The sequence below is a fragment of the Oreochromis aureus genome, linkage group 16, assembly GCF_013358895.1.
Source record: "Oreochromis aureus strain Israel breed Guangdong linkage group 16, ZZ_aureus, whole genome shotgun sequence".
NCBI classification, from domain to species: domain Eukaryota; kingdom Metazoa; phylum Chordata; class Actinopteri; order Cichliformes; family Cichlidae; genus Oreochromis; species Oreochromis aureus.
Window position 1 is genome coordinate 26,707,052 of NC_052957.1, and position 16,848 is coordinate 26,723,899.

The 16,848-nt window shown below is 40.8% G+C and overlaps 1 protein-coding gene across 1 annotated transcript in view; it reads left to right on the forward strand.

Moving 5' to 3' along the window:
- The window catches only part of pdia5 (protein disulfide isomerase family A, member 5), a 71,279-nt gene that overhangs the window by 50,984 nt on the left and 3,447 nt on the right, over positions 1-16,848 (forward strand). Inside the window, exons 12-16 of the mRNA XM_031732917.2 lie at positions 1,468-1,538; positions 2,230-2,393; positions 2,838-2,968; positions 6,540-6,610; positions 15,749-15,883. Coding sequence (XP_031588777.1) covers positions 1,468-1,538; positions 2,230-2,393; positions 2,838-2,968; positions 6,540-6,610; positions 15,749-15,883 — 572 coding nt within the window. The remainder of the gene's footprint in view (positions 1-1,467; positions 1,539-2,229; positions 2,394-2,837; positions 2,969-6,539; positions 6,611-15,748; positions 15,884-16,848) is intronic.

Sequence of the window (16,848 nt, forward strand, 5' to 3'; positions counted from 1 at the left end):
GCAGGAGGAGTCCAGCCTGCTTCTAACGTGATGTGTGTTTAAAGTTGTTTTAGTAGAGACAGATTATTTATGACTGTGCTAAAATATTTGTCTTGGCTTAATTTGTTTTCGTTTTTAAAACACCCAATAAAAACTCACCAATGTGGATGTAACCACAGTTTTCTTACTCAGGGACAAACACACTCATACTATACCTTGTGCACAGATCCCTGAGAGTGGAACATGTAGTAAGCAATCAAATATGACTTAACTCTCCTTGCAAACACGATATACTCTTGCTGCCTCGCTTACAGTTTCACCCTCAGCATGCTAGCCGTGCACCCTCTGGCAAACCAGGGTGAAGCAGCAAGACACCAGAGAATTACACGGGTTGGCTGCTTGATTCGCCCAGACAGCTCTGAGCGCGTAATGCTCTGCAATCTCTGCAGAGCATTACGCGCTCAGAGCCAATCTTCTAGTGTTGAAGGTGTTTCTTGAGAAATGTAAACGTATGCTTTGATTAGATTTAAAAGATGATTTCTTGTTCTTGTCTCACTCATTTGACTGTTTTAGTTGACTGGTTGAAGCAGCTGGGTTTTATTAGCTGGCCGTAGATTCATCAATAATGATTGGCATAAAGGTAAAGGGGTGTGTTTACCACTGTGTTGCATCACCTGCTGTTTTAGCAACACTGTAAGAATGAGAAAGTTTGGTCTGTGTGGAGACCAGCTGTTTTAGTTTTGAAAACTAAACGTTAAGCCATCATCACTACAGGATATCTTTCGTTTTCTCTTTTTAAATTTTATTGCGTGGCACTTTTTCTGTACTGCATCTCAGATACAGTACTATCATGGATGACAGTTTGTGTCTTTAAATGGAGTGACACAGATGCTGGTATGTAGTACCCTTTCCTTCCAGAAATGTTCCTGAGCCCATGCGGCGATTTTAACGGCAGAATCATATCAGTTTAATTGTGCACTGCCTGAGGGCCCAAAGGTCTCAGTCAATACTTATTAAGCTTTCCAAATTCTTTCAGTCTTTTATTTACTTATTTATTTTGGTAATGTAGGCGATGAAATCCGCACACTTTGTGAAACACTGCTCTTAAAGTGGTGAATTGGCCCCATCTTTACCTCTGAAGTACTCAGCCTCTCAAGGTTGCCATTTTTTCAGTAGCCAATCAAGTTAAAACAGTTTTAACTAATTAATATTTTTAACATTATTTTCAAATCCTTTTGTTCTGATTTAAGTTATGTTTAAACAGCACGCTTAGGTTGTCCTGTAATGTTGTTCTCTGTGCCTTATCTTGATTTTAATGAACGCGCGTTCCTAAATAGCCTCTTCTGAGGGATTATTTAAAACGTATTCAGGGCTAGGTTGAACTGAAACACCAGCAGATGTTGTTATCTTGTTGATTTTTCTTTTTCTTTATTCGCTGTCTAATCCTTCCATCAGTCAGCCTCTAATGTGCATTTTTGAATTCTTTAGGGTGTGGCCACTGCAAGAAAATGAAGCCAGAGTACGATGAAGCTGCCGAAATACTCAACAAGGGTGCAGATGTAAGTCTCTCGACCTTTCTTTGTGTTCGCATGTTTACAGCATGCATATCTACAGGCCTGTGTGCTTCATATCTCACACTCTACTGAGCACACAGCATCATGCGTCATTAGCAGATCATAATAATCCCTCTTTTTTGGCTTTAAGGCTTTTGGCCGTTGCAGCTTGACACGCTGGTCAGCCTGTCCAACAGCCCAGCTTTTGATGTGTTTCTGATTAGTGGGGCGTGTTACTCACCTCTCCTCTCCCCCCATTCTGTCCTCAGTGGTAATCTAACACTCCCCAGCCAGGGGCAGGGCCTATAAAACTGTAGCCTGGTGACTGTAGCAATTATCTCACCCGTGAACGTCCCCCCGGCCCGGCGCTTGGACCTTGTCCTTGTGGCTTTCTGCCCAGCACTGGAGGTCAATGGGAAAAGCCTGCACATTATCTAATACGAATGGACGGGAGCCACTGTCACCCTGAGCTCTTTAGACCCAGCGTATCATTATTTTTCCCCCCTTGTTTTTCTGCTAATGTTACTGATGTTGCTAATGCAGTGCTTTTTTTATACACAAATGGCGTATTCTTTTTCCCAAAGTAGCCGGTGTCATCAGATAGGCTAGACTGACTGACCGTTTATGGTCTAATTGAAGAGATTAGTCTATAGATCTTATTTTACCAGTGTCCTGTCTGCTTTTGTAATGTCTGCAGAGTCCGGGTGTTTTGGCAGCAATGGATGCCACGGTGCATAAGGCTGTGTCGGATCGCTTCAAGATCTCTGGTTTCCCAACGGTTAAGTACTTCGAGAAAGGTGAAGAAAAGTACACGCTGCCACAGCTGCGAAACAAAGACAAGATCATCGAGTTCATGCACAAGTGAGTCTCGCGCTTAACCGACAGCTTGATTGCTTCAAAAGTTGAGCAGTTAAGTGGAGCACTGATTGGCCGTAGCACCGGCTTTTCAAGACTTCCTCCCACTGTGAGAGAATAATCTTTGGAAAGGGTCAAAAAGTAATGGACTTGCAATGACATCAGTCCAGCTGTGGCATCTGCAGGCTCCATAAAGTCATAGTCTGCAATCACAGGTCAGCAGACATAATTTTATATCGGGCTGACATAAAGTGTGACTCAGTGTGAGTTCCATTATATCACCGGTAGTTACATAGTAAGCTTTTATTCATTTATTCCTTGGCCCACAAAATAAAGACAAAAAATCTTGGTAGAAACTGTATTTATGCGACCTTTACTACAGTAAATGTGAGGCAATTTCCCCTTCCCTGGAGTGCACGTAATATTTTCACTTTATTTCATCCCCTGCAGTCCACAGGCGCCTCCTCCACCGGAGCAGTCTTGGGAGGAGAAACCCTCCAGCGTCAGCCATCTTGGGTCGGAGGATTTCCGAGAGGCTCTGAAGAAGAAAAAGCACGCTCTGGTCATGTTCTACGCTCCCTGTAAGTGTCTTTAATATTAAAATCAACTCCTTTCAGCATCTGCGAACAAAATCAGAAGCAAGCTCTTACAAAAACATCTGGAATGGCTCCTGAAAGCCTCATCTGTAACTGGCAGCTTTCGCAAGCTGTTGTATTTCATCTGCTCGGGCTGTTGTGATCAAAATATCAAACGTCTGTGAAGCTGTCGCAGCCACATGCGATCGCAGCTCCGTCCTCTTGAACTCGGTGCCATTGTAGCCGGGGCTTCAACCAGCGTGCATACGTAACTCCGAGCTTCTTGCCAAACCTCGTCATTGGGCAGTATATAAAAAAGCCCCACCTAAGCCACAGGGAGACTGAGTCACATTACTTAGAATAGTAAAAAAAAATTGAACAGATCACTTTTCCACCTTTTTATATTTTCAGCCCTGAGAAACAGACGAACAACAGATTAGAAGTGTCCTCCCAAAAAAACTGGGACTGGAAAGGCAGAAATCTCTGTTTTTGACACGCTTCATATGTGTCCTCATACAAAACACAGGAGGAATACAGATTAGGGAGGCTAATTATCAATACACACATAGACTCACACATGCACCTCTGTCCCTGTTAGGTTTTTTTTGGCCCTTTTTCTGCCCTTTGTTTCTGATGAGGGCTTCAAAGCATGCGACAGGGCACAGCAGTCAGGCTGCTTCCTCTTCTGGGCCCTTTGGTGCTTCCCTCTACAAAGAGATGCTCCAGATGTACATCAGGCCGCGTCAACCTGCCGCCCTCCCAACTCGTCCGCCCCATCTGCACCTTGCTCGCTGGTGTCTTATTAGTGAAGGAGCTTGTGCTAATGGAGCATTTGATGAGATACAGCTGCTTTCTAAAACATCAAGGCTGGAAACACTTCAGACAGAACAATCAATATAATTTTAGCAGAGGCTTGGGCTATTATCCTTTAGCCTCAAATCTGCATAATTGAACCCTAAACTAAAATTAAATGCTGGAACATCATCTTTGTCTCCTTTCGCATGCGTTCTGTGTTAAATTAAAGCATTTTCTGATTCACTGAATACCCATTTGTTGGCCTGCTGTATACCGTTAATCGGCCAGTTTGAGACATAACACTTTGGTGCGTTTAATGTTTGCTTCTTCCGTACTTTCCACGATTCATCGAACTAAGGGAAGATATTCAAATCAAGGCTGTTACAGCGCATCCACAGGGCGGTTACTTTGCATTCATCAACCCTTTCGATTTCACTCAGATTCACTCTGTCTGTGATGGTAATTATGAGAAAGATGAGTAAAAACTGTGCAGGTACAGTCAAGAAATGAGAACTGCAGGAATCATTATCATTGTCGTTTTTTTTACCTATTTTTAGATGACCATAGGTACAGTGCGTAAAATATAAAGGCTGAAAAATTCCTGTACTTGCCATGCAGAGCAAAACCCCGTTCCTTTCTTCAATTTAACTGCTAATTTAAGGCAGTCTCTAGGTTGCACCAGGGAGCTGCCTGATCAGCCTGTTTCCTTCTGTGAGGGAAAGACGTGGACAACGATTGTGTTTTTGATACACCAGTTTCAGAATTGCGACAGGACATTTACAGGTTTAAAGGCCATTTAATGCTGCAGCTAAAAGGGTAATTCAGCAGGAAATGGGTTGTGAGCGGTGCTGAATGCTCTCTTAGGGAGACGGCTCTGAAAGGGTTGGCAAATGTGTACTTGCACAGTTGACATATAATCGAATTGGAGGGAGAGTTATGTGTGCGTGCATGCGTGCGTGCGTGTGTATGTGTGTCTATGATGCCTGTGGACATACGTAGTCAGATATGTCCACTTGCAGCCTGTGAAAGAAATCTTAATAGTGCAGCTTATAGTGATATTTTATTTTCTCCTTCCAACTTGTGATGTCAGTTTGCCAAATAGATTTCCTTCTGCATTATGACAATAATCAAACTGTATATAAAGGATGGACTTGGCTTCTCGCTCTGAAAAGTGAAGCCATTGTGAAAGTGGAACTTGACTGGACTGAAAAAGCAGCCGGCGAGTTTGGTTCATTGAAAGCAAAAGACAAAAACAAAATGATAGCTCAAGACTTTTGCACATTATTGTACTGTATATTTTTTCTAATCGTAAGCATGGGTACAAAAGAAGGCTGAGTTATAGAGAAGTCTGTAGAAAAATGAGCCTTGGCTTGTCTTGATGAGTTCAAATAGTTTTGGGATGAGTTTAAAGTTCAAATTTAAGTCATTACTTTGAAATTGTATTTATTAAGAGAAATGTTTATTTTGTAAATTACACGCCTTAATAGAAGGGCTTTCCTCATGGCGCCTACGTCTATCTTTGAAATACAGTCTGTGACCTGAACACAAGTGACATCCATGGGGGAAAAAAAGGCCTTTGCTACTTTTGTCTAAAGGAGCATCTTATCCCTGTCCAGCACCTTCGAAAAGTAATGGAACACCATCGGGCCTTGTTACCTAAAATCCTTCCCTGGCCTCACTAGTTTTGTGACCAAATTGGAAAAACATCCCCTGCAGCCATATTCGCAAATATTTGTAATGAAAAGCCTGAAACCAGAAAACTGTTGCAGCAAAAGATTCGTGGCCTTGGGGGAGAGCATGTTCAAGCATGTTCTCCATCATTTTTCAGTGATTGAAAATCCATTTATTGAGTTAGATGACTCAAATGTTTAGCTAACCGGCTTGTCCGTAACATATCCTGGTCATTCAGCCGGGTGTAGGGACTGTATCAGCAGTTGACCGACAACTTATGTCCCAAACGTACAATCAGAATTTGCTCTGGAGAGTCGATTGGACAACTGCCACATAGTCTTATGTAGACCTTCAAAAAGTAACAAATTCTTTTAAGCATATTGTTCATTAATGACTCTCTGTCAGGGTTTAATTAGCTGGTGTTTTAACCCTAACTCGGCACATGAAAGTGTCTAGCCAGTCACCCACTGCCAAGCTGCTTTCTTCTTCATGGGCAATTTATTTGTCACCACAAGGGGTTTCCTTGCCTTTTCTTATTTCCAAAAGGGGCAACGGCTTGTTTTTAATTAACAGGAGAAGGACTGCATACTTGACATTATCAACAAAAGATTAAAGTGAATGAGCAGGTCTAAGAAAAATTCACATTTCAGCAGAAACTGAGAAGAAAAGTTGTCAGAACAGCAAACAGTCTCCCAGGTTGAGAGTGCAGTACAAAAAGTCATCACTCTTTTATTAATGCACTGCAGCTAGAGTTGGAAAGGCTTCCTCCTCCTGGTCAGCTCTGTGGACAGTTAATCATCCTGCCTCCACCTACAGAAAATAAAAGAGCTGTCTATAAATGTGCTCTGTAGGTATTGACATACTGTATATGGAGTGCTGTTGGAGTACAGAGTCGGGGAGGTAGCGTTTATGATGCCAATAAATAGATCTACAGTCTTCTCATAATATAAAAGGGACCTTGTTAGTAAGCGCCAGTAAATACGTGCATGTGTTCTCTGTCGTGTTTCGGTGTAATCCTCCGTTTAGGGCATGAAGCTCAGTTTTGTGGTGCAAATGTATGATGATAATAGATATAGTTGTGGTAACAGCCCATCTGCTTGTTCTTTTCCAGGGTGTCCACACTGTAAAAACGCTGTCCCCCACTTCACCACCGCAGCAGAGCTCTTCAAAGAGGATCGCAAGGTTCGTGTTGCTTTTTCACATTCTCACTTAGATATGTGATTACTGGCTCTGATGGCGGTGCAAAGATGCCTCTAACTGGAGCTGTGCTTACAGTAAACATCACGGTTTTCTGTAATCGGCTCACAGTTAGAAGATCGGTATTGATTTGAATAAATATTGATCCGAAACCTTTTCGTGCAGTGTTCAGGCTAGAGTTAAAAAAAACCAGAAACAAATAAAACAAGTTCTAGCTGCTTTTTTATCTTGTTGCTTTGCTGTATCGTGTCTTTCACAACAAATAACATGGTTATTTTAAAAGTAATGGAATAAAAGACGCAGATTTAGACCAACAAGGGACCTGATGTTGCAGAAACAAAATATTAAAAATGAAATAACGTATTTCCACCGTGGTCATGACAGGCCGTAATCCAGTGTGTCTGCTTTATTACAGTCTTTCGTGGCAGGCTGTTGTCATTACTAGATCTAATTTCTTCCAGGTTCTATTCAGTTACACTCACCCTCAAAGCTTATCACTGTGAAATTATTAAGATCTTGTTTGTTGTTAACCTGCGCAGCTGTTCAAAAACAACCTCGTATTTTCCATCTTTAGGTTAGAAATGATTTCTTTCTTTCTTTCTTTCATTGTGTTTGCGTTAAGCGCTCCCTGGACATACACACAATATATGCACTCACCAGCCACTTCATTAGGTACACCTGCTCAACTGCTCGTTAATGCAAATATTTAATCAGCCAACTGTAAAACAAGCGTCAGAGAGGAGAAAGATGGTTATTTAGGTGACTCTGAATGTGACATGGTTGTTGGTGTCAGATAAGCTGGTTGAACCTTGAAGCAGATGGGATATCTGCAGATGGGATATTTTCCTTGCAAACCTTTGGCCACATAGTACCAGCTGAGCTTTGTTCAAATGGCACAGCCTACCCGAGTGTTGTTGCTGATCATATCCATCCGTTTATGTGCACAGTGCATGCATTTTCTGAAATCTCAAATCATCGGAAATCAGTAACTTGAACATGATAATGAAGCCTAATCCCACCTGGCTCTAGAACGGTGTGCCTAATAAAGTGTCTGGTGAGTGCATGTTAAGTATTATGGGGGGGAAATATGTGACATTTTCCAAAATGGACCACATCAGTTGCACTTTAAAGATCTGAATATGTTTTAAATGTTCAGACATCATGATGATTCACATTCATTTATCCTCTGTACTCTTCACGGATGCTTTTTTTGTCTTTTCTGACAGCTTGAAAGGTGTTGGATATAAAAACAAAAGAACGAGCATTTGCAGAGTAAATGCATTTGCATATTTTATGCAAAGTTATCAGAAAGTCTTTTGATTGTCGTTAACTTGAGAATTCACATCTTTAAAAGTCCTCTCGCCCCATTCCTAGTAATTGTTTTCATGTCTCACACAGGAATAACTGGTAATTGGCTTCCACCTATAGAAGGCTTTTTACCTTAGTTGGTTTTTACATAGCGATTGACAAGTGCGCTCACAACAGTGGCAGCGGAGCTGTAACTTAGGGTTCAGTGTCTCCACTCCACTCCCGTCCACTCCAGCTTGACCATTCAGATAAAGCATCATGCTGTTGCATCAAATTTTCTGCAGGCTTGGGGTTTGGAGGTTATTGGAGGTTCATGTAGTGGCAACAGGACACACTCAAGCTCATCCTCCACCATCCCCACTCCCTCTCATTACTTACCCTCAGGGACTCATGTCCTGACACCCTCCCACTCCTGCTCATTTCTGTTAATACCCTCTGACTGCAGGGCTTATTTCCAAACCTCTTAAACCACAACTGTGTGACTCACTCTCTTGCTCTCTCTCCCTTTCAAACATGCAGGAATTTTGGACACGTGTCAGGCAGCGGTCGAAGCTAAAGTATCAGATCGAAGTGACAAAAAAACCATCTAATTGCTGCCTTATCATCTGTGAAGTCTCATCAAAATGTTTAATGCTGAATAGCTGTTGTTCCAATATTTCTCGGACCGTGTTGCTGTCTCAGTTGTTTGGAATTTTTCTAAATCAATGTCAGATGGTGTCCTCAGCAACTTAGCCATCTATTTTTCTGAGGCAATTCTTTGTAACATTTCTCAATAACATTAATCTTCAACAGATGAAAATGAAAATGCTTTGAACCTTTTTTTTTTCCTGGGAAATTTGATATCAGCTGCAACTGTAACACATCATTTCATTTATTCATTTCTGCAGAAACTCACACTCGCTTCCTTCATTTCGAAATACTGAAGTAGATCTGTGCATTTATAAATAACCATGATTTCAGTCAGATGGTCATTGCCCGACAAGCCATAATAATAGAGCTGAATATTTAAAAAGAGGTTTGTGTGATTTTAAAAGTTGATGGATTTAGCCCTTAAAAATTTATATTTAAATTTAGCCATCAATCTTTTTAAATTCATCTTTTCTTGCGCTTCCACTGCTTTTAGTAATTTAGTTTATTAAAAAAAGGATCATGTATAATAACATAAATGTTACCATTTGATGCATTGTATCAGAGTTAGCTAGAAGCTAATTTACATCTGCAGTTGCTTGGCAGATTACATGCAGAAGGTTTTCTGCTTCTTTAGCCCGACTGCTTCGAGTTCTACTGCTCTTTTCAGATCCCTCACTTTAAGACTCTTGCATTTACTTTTCAATTCCAGTAACTTTTTGTTTGCACCTTGTAAGATTTTATCTCGTAAGGTAACAACGATTCTTACATTTTCCATCAAAAACACACAACATTGATAACCTGACCGCATACTACAATATTTACTTTATATTTTAAGCAAGACTTTCGCAACAGCCAGAAATGTACTATGAGACTCAGTATTTGGGAGCACAACCTTAAAGCAAACCCTTCACACTTTTTCTTATTTTCTGTCATATACACTCACCAGCCACCTCACTAGATTGACCTGTTTGTTAATGTAAATCTCTAAAGACATGGAGACACAATCGAGACAACCTGCTGAAGTTCAAATCAGATTGGTGATTTAAATAACTCTGAACATGACCCACCATGTGTGGCACCAACACAGTAACTCAAATAACTGCTTATTGAGACCAAGGTCAAACTTTGATGTAGGCTAGAGCAGCAGAAGACCACACCAAGTGCCACTACTGTCAGCTAAAAACAAGAAACAAAGGCTACAATTCAGCAGTAGAAGATTGGATAAAAGTTGTTTGGTGTGATGAGTCTCTGTTTCTGCTGCACCATTCAGATGGTTTGAATTTGAAAGCATCAGTCCTCTTTGCCTTGCATCAACAGTTCAGGCTGCTGCTGGTGGTGCAGCGATGTAACAGTGTGGTGGATGGCTTCTTGTCCATTTTGGGACCCTGAGTACGAATTTATCAACCTACTTGAGCATTATTGCTGACCACGGCCATCCCCTATGACCACAGTGCAACCCTCTCCTGATTGCTGCTTCCAGCAGGATAATGCTCCATGTTATAAAGCTCAAGTCATCTCAAACTGGTTTTGTGAACTGACAGTGAGTTCATTGTCGTCAAATGGCCTCCACAGTCACCAGATCCCAATCCAATAGAGCACTTGTGTAATGTGGTGGAACGGGACAGTGTCATCATGAATGTGCGTCCTGGGTGTCATTGGCAGAGATGGACTTAATTCTGTCATCTCTGGAAGCTCAGCAGGCAACACCAACCTGCAGTTCAGACTTTCTTGGGGCGTCATTTAGAACAAAGAGGGTGGCCTTAAAAGAAGAGAGACGAAAGTGTCATTATTGAGACAGCAGGAGCTGCACTCAGGTCCACTGGAAGATTGATTTAGCAAAGCAGGATATGAACATAACAAATCCACTTTAAGTTGCTTTAAACCATACCTTGAGTTTCGAGGTTTTGATGAAACTAGCACAAGCTGCATAATTAGGGGACCTGCATTTGTGTGGAAGTCACACAGATGCACAGTTTTAAGATGTATTTCCCTCTTGTCATTCCCCCAGTGGCCAGAGGAGATTTGAAGTTTTGTTTGAACAGGACTAAATCTGCATAGTGGGTACTTGTGTTTACTTGGCAGTTCTTTCTGTTTATCAAGACGAGCCCCAGTGTATTATGCCAGACCGGTGTTGATCACAGACTATTAACTGCCCTTGCCTCATTTACCAAAGACTAACACGAGCTTAGCTGCAAGCTTTGAAGACACAAACAATTAAAACTCCGCATTCTGCTGTATATCAGCATGGGAGCCATGTACAGGGTTTGTTCCATGCCATTTTGTCTTTTCTCCAAATTCCAATCAATAGCAGCGTTAAAGGTGCACATGGGCTGGAACAGCACTGCGATGAGAACACAGTTTCATTAGAGAATTTAAGGATTTGCTTAATATAACCTACCCTGTGGCTGCTACTGTACTGGTAAAATCATAGAGAAGCACTGCAGAAATCAAGATTTCCCCGTGGAACTTTTGACCTCTGCTGGCACTTTGCAGTTGTTTTTGTATTCATGGCTCCCTGTTAGGGTTTCTGTGCACATTGATGAGGAGCTGTATATGCTCCAATTTACACAAACTACCAATGATGTCAACCTCTTTCACTCATCAACAGCTGGTGGTAATGTGTGGAGATGTGATGCAATGCTCGAGCAACAACGGGGAATGAGTTTGGCTCTTGTGTTTTTCTGTATTTATCTGCAGGAAATTTCTTTTATGTTTTGAACACTGTTAAGTTCAATGCCTTGTTCTCTTGCTATGTTAATTCACTAGTTTCCTGCTTATTATTAGTGTATAACCCAGTCAGAAGTAAATACAGGAGAATTGCTGATACTGATACCTATGAAAGCCAGTTTCCGCCACTAAAAAAAAGTATCAATAACTCGAAATTTCGAGTTATCTTTCTCGAAATTTCAACTTGTTAACTCGAAATCTTGAGAAAAATAACTCAAAATTTCGAGTTAGCTCTGCCAGTCAGTAATCTACGTGACTGACGTCATTGTCTTGTTACCCAGAAGGATATGGCGCAGAAGAATGCACACTCAAAACCGGATTGCAACAAATTGAGAGTACGTTTGCTGATATGTGATTGATTCAGCTAATAACACAAGGATTTCATCATTTGTGAAGCCACGCTGAAAATACTCAGCAGTTTGTGCATTCATGACTGGCTGTAATACTGGTAGCTTAGCTGTAGCATTTGTAGCTGAGGGCTTCAGCTTCTGGGTAACAAGGAAATGACGTCATTCCCGTAGATTACACATTGGCAGCGCTAGCCTAACATTTCGAGTTAATAAGTCGAAATTTCGAGAAAAGAACTCGAAAATTTATTTATTTATTTATTTTAAATCTATGGTATCTATGGAAATGGGCTTCCATAGATACCTTTAATCAATTAAGGCAGCTTATGTAGGGGAGAGCAGTGTGTCATGATTTATGTGATGGTTTGCGGTTTGCAAATTCCAAGCACATTTTAATGACCACTGAATCACTGTGATTTGTACTTTCCACAATATTTAGTTAAACCAACACACCTTTCAGCTTTTCATGTATTTTGAAAGTTCATATGTCAATGAACAATATTCTTTACTCTCATTGGTAGTCTCCTCAGTCACTCCTCATTGAAGTCATTCACTGTCTGCGGTCTATAGCTGCCACGTCACTGCAAATCACCTCCAGTGTGTGCACAGCTGTAGTAACTTGTATATTAGTTCTTTGTCAAATTTGTTTTTTATTAGCGTAAGGCAGAGAAGACCTTTTATAGGTGTTTATGTTTTTATATTTTATATTAATCATATTGAGTTTACGTGTAATAAAATCTACAATGTAAATAAAATTGCTATTGCCAGTCCCCATTACTCAGTTGATGCTTGTGTTGCAGCTACAATAAATCAAAGACGTGGTGTGTTACAGTAACCCTTTCAGTGCTATGTCACTCTTTAATATGAGCTAATGTATTCCTTGTGGTAGTCTTTCAGTCCAGCTTATGCAGATCCATGTTAGATATTACAAGCACAGGTACTTTGTTGTTAGAAGAGAAGTAGCTCTGAGTGTAGCTGTACCTCTTTGTTCCTCAGTTCGACGCTGGTAGTGATACTAGGCCAAATGGTAATATGCTGCCCCCTAAAATTTCACTATCCAATCAATAATATGATGTGGGGTCCTCTGTCACTTGAAGATGAATCAATAACGGAATTGGCTGAGGACCTTTTGAAGAACAACAGCTCTACGACTTCATTTTCTCCTGTCAATTCACGGCAACTCTGATTGATTGCACAGGGATGAGCAGTTGGAGGCAGCCTGTAGTTACATTATACCCCTCATTGCAGCTACAGTGCCATCTCTAATGCTGCTGCTGCTTAAAGCACTCTCTATGTATCTCAAATTGCCCTAACTTAAAGGGTGGTTAAAGATTTCACATTTGAAAAAAAACACATAGTGCTTGTGGTAAATTGCTCAGGTATACAAAGAAGAGGGTAATTTTTGGTGTTTTCACCTTAATTTCTGTCGACTATTGTGCCTTTCCAAAGGTGATGCACCTCACTCTTGCTGAATATGCACAGCTTGCAAGTCCGTGAAATACTCTTGTTGTGGGAGCACAGTGAAGAGCAGCTTAATACACTTGATTAACAGACCAGAGAAGAATATCCCTTTATAGGCTCCCTCTTCTCTCATATGCGCTCCATTTGCTCCCTATCTTCGCTTTTTTGTTTGCCCGTGTCTGTTCTGTTAATGCAGATGAAGTCGACATTGTGCTGCATTGTACCCATTTTAGCAATTTGTTGGCAATTATGCAGATTTTTCCGTCACTTGAGTATTTATATTTGCATACAAAACAAGGTTCATGTGTCTTGTAATTAGGACAATAAAGTTTTCGTGCCGTTTGCGGTGCGGCATAAGTGTCAAACATTTCTCCTTCCGCAGCATATCTGTCATTTCCACATTTGGCTCGGGCAGACAGATAGACAGCGAGCGATTATTTGATGGTGACAAGTTCAATGTGGAGCACTCAGCACCCTGAGAGAGGGTGACATTTCTGCTGTCCAAAAGGACATGCTAAGTGAGCCATGTATCAGTGAGGCGGCATTTACGCCTCATTGGGACGGCTTGTCACTAATCGATGCAACAGCCACGCAACATAAATCTCGCTTGTTGTTTTTATGCTGGCTGATTGTTGTTGGGGGGGCTTTTTTTTGTACCACCCACATAAACGGACCAATGCGTAAGTCATTTTTATGCCTCTATGCTGGTGACAGCTGTAGCCTAAGGCATTATGTTTTCTCAATGGCCCTCCTCCGTCCATCCATCCATCCATCCATCAACATGAATATGATAGATTATTGTGCTTAAAGGTCATGGTCACCGTGACCCTCATAGCCCTCCCCTTCTTGTGAATATGATGATGTTGTCAATGTCAACTCAAGGATGAGCTGAAAAAAAGAAAGATCACTCATTTTTGGAACAGTTCTTGAACTTAACCATTTTCAGAGGAATGTTTTTAGTTCTATAAGTCACTTGGGGCCCAGAATTTAGGGGAATTGCTCACCAATTTGATCGCCTTTTTTCACTCATTTTTGGAACATCTGACCTATGAATCAATGAAACATGGTCAAAGTATTTATTTGGAAAATGAACCTAACCAGTGTTTGTCTATACTGCATCTGTACATTACACTGTATACAATGTATGCCAAAAGATACATTGTATCTTTTGGCACTCTGTTACTATCAGCCTGTGGTAATTTTGTTTCTATTTTCATTAGCTGAAACTAAGAAGAATGCCAAAACTTTCCTCCCAGTCCAAAGACATGCATGGTGTTTCTTTCTGTTAGCCCTACGATAGATGGGCGATCTGTCGCCCTTTGACAGCTGGGGTAGGTTCCAGCTCACCCACACCCCTGAATAAGATGTGTGGATAGCTGGATGGCTGGCAGGGGGGAAAATCCAGCAAAGACCTGACACAGGACTTGAGAGATGTATCCACTGCTCACTGAACCCTCATCAGAAATGGTCTCAGTGGAAGTTTAGCTCTCAAGAAGCCATTTATAAGAAAGGGAAATGGGGAGAAAAGGTCGAGGTGTGGCAAATTACACAAGAACTGGACTGAAAATCAGGAGCAACACATGCTATGGAGTGATAAATCAAATTTGAAATTTTTGGTTCAAATTATTATCAATATGGAGGTCAGGAAATGGGTCCAACAGGCTGTGTTGAAGAATAAAGGGGGGATATCAATTATTGACCTTCAAGCTCATTAGAACTGTACAGAATCAGTTTTTCTTCAATACTGGATTTCTGTTTATGTTTACACACGTCTCAATAAATTGCTTCACCTGTTTCCTTATTTCCTAGCAAATACAAAGAAATGAGAGTTGGCACAGTAGTACTGTAGCTGTGTCCTCATTTGCATTCCTGTAATATTCTTCACCTATATAATTTTTAATAGTATCAATGTACCGACGTGTGTTCTTGAGTTCTTAAGATCCACTGAAACAAAAGCTAACTGGCCATAAAATGGAAATGCATCGTGCGAATTAAAATAATTGTCATAGTGATAATAAAATAACAATAAATGGGAAGAATGCACCAGGAATAATAGAAGTAACACACAAACCATCTAAAACAAAGTTTAAGGAGGCCGAACTTGGCAGCTTTAATACACTACCTTGTCTGTTTAATGAATGTCTGCATTAAACTTACTAACTATTAAAGATAATGACTGCAGTTTTTGAAATTCATATTATAATAAAGTTTCCTCGAATGTAGCTCAAAAGGAGATTTTCTGAGAAGTTTATGTATTCTTATGTACTAATTATGTCTCGGTAGGAAGTTTATTTAAAAAGCTTATTACACAGCAGCCGTTTGACAGAAAATAGAAAGAAGAATCAGGTGTTACAAATCAAATTAATGAAGCCTTCGTTGTATATAAGCACGGAGCCTCAGTTAATGTGATTAGTCACGTCTGTGTTTCCTTGCTATTTTATGTCAGAATGGGTGCTGTGAAATGGGTCTGTTAGTTGGACAAAACTTTTTACGACTAAAAAAATAATATTTTCAGTTTATTTACACACTCATCTAATTAAGGCACAGTCCCAAGCGCCTCTTCTGATATGGCAGGGTGTCAAGCGCCTTTAAAATTTAAAGCATGTTTTATTATGCGCACTGAAAGTGAATGCGCAATTGCCTGTTTCAGATCGTGTACGCAGCTGTGGACTGCACTAAAGGACAGAACCACGAGCTTTGCAAGCAGGAAGGGGTGGAGGGCTACCCAACATTCAACTACTACAACTATGGCAAGTTTGTGGAGAAGTACAATGGAGATCGAGGGGTAAGTGATTGGAGGCAGTTTATGATATTGCAGTGAATGAATGTTCAGTGATGATCTGCATCTGGGAAAAAAAAGGACCCAACTATCAGAGAAACCAATAACCGCCAACAATTGTGTGGATTACAGTTGGAGGGAGAAGGTTGTGAACTTTTTTTTAATATGTGCTAAAATTTCCACAGATGTCCTGAGAGATAGATGAGAAGCATTTGTTACAACAGCAGATGATTACCGTCCATCTGTCCTGCACACCATCTTGAAGGAATTTATTCTTTCATGCAGAATACATTAAACTGTTGGATGAGCTACGTGCCTCAGATCCCTCAACATTTCTGCTGGCCTGAGTCAGGACTTTGGCTTCGTCATCCCAAGATGCTATCAGTGTGCGTGTCGCACGTCCTGACGTTTCTCCTTAGAATCTGCTGATAATTTTCAGAATCGATTGCTCCATCAATGATGATGAGCTGTCCTGGCCCAGATGCGGCTAAACGGGCCAAATCCATAATGCTCCCATCACCACAGTGTTTACAGTTGGGATCGAGTGCTGAATCCCGTCATAGTGGATTCAGGAGGATTAACATTAGCAAATGTTAGCAAAGCTTGTTCCCTGTCCCACACCTTGCTCTTACTCTTATTTATTGCCCTACTGTTCTTAAAAGAAGGGCAACAATTTTGTTGTGTGCTGCAACTCTTTAGAGATGGTTCTGTAATCTTTTCCACCATCACGAGTATTAACAACTGCTTTCTGAGGTCTTCAGAAATCTCCTTTATTCTTGATTCGCATCCTCAAACGTGTCACAAGGAGTGCTCTTTAAATAAAAACACACCCGGCTCAAATCTCAGTCATGGTTGATTTGTAATCCTCGTCATCCCATCGATTGAAAACACCCAAATGTCCCATTCAAATTAATCCTAGAGGTCACATACATTTAATATTAGATCATTATTCTCAATACGTAAATGACCAA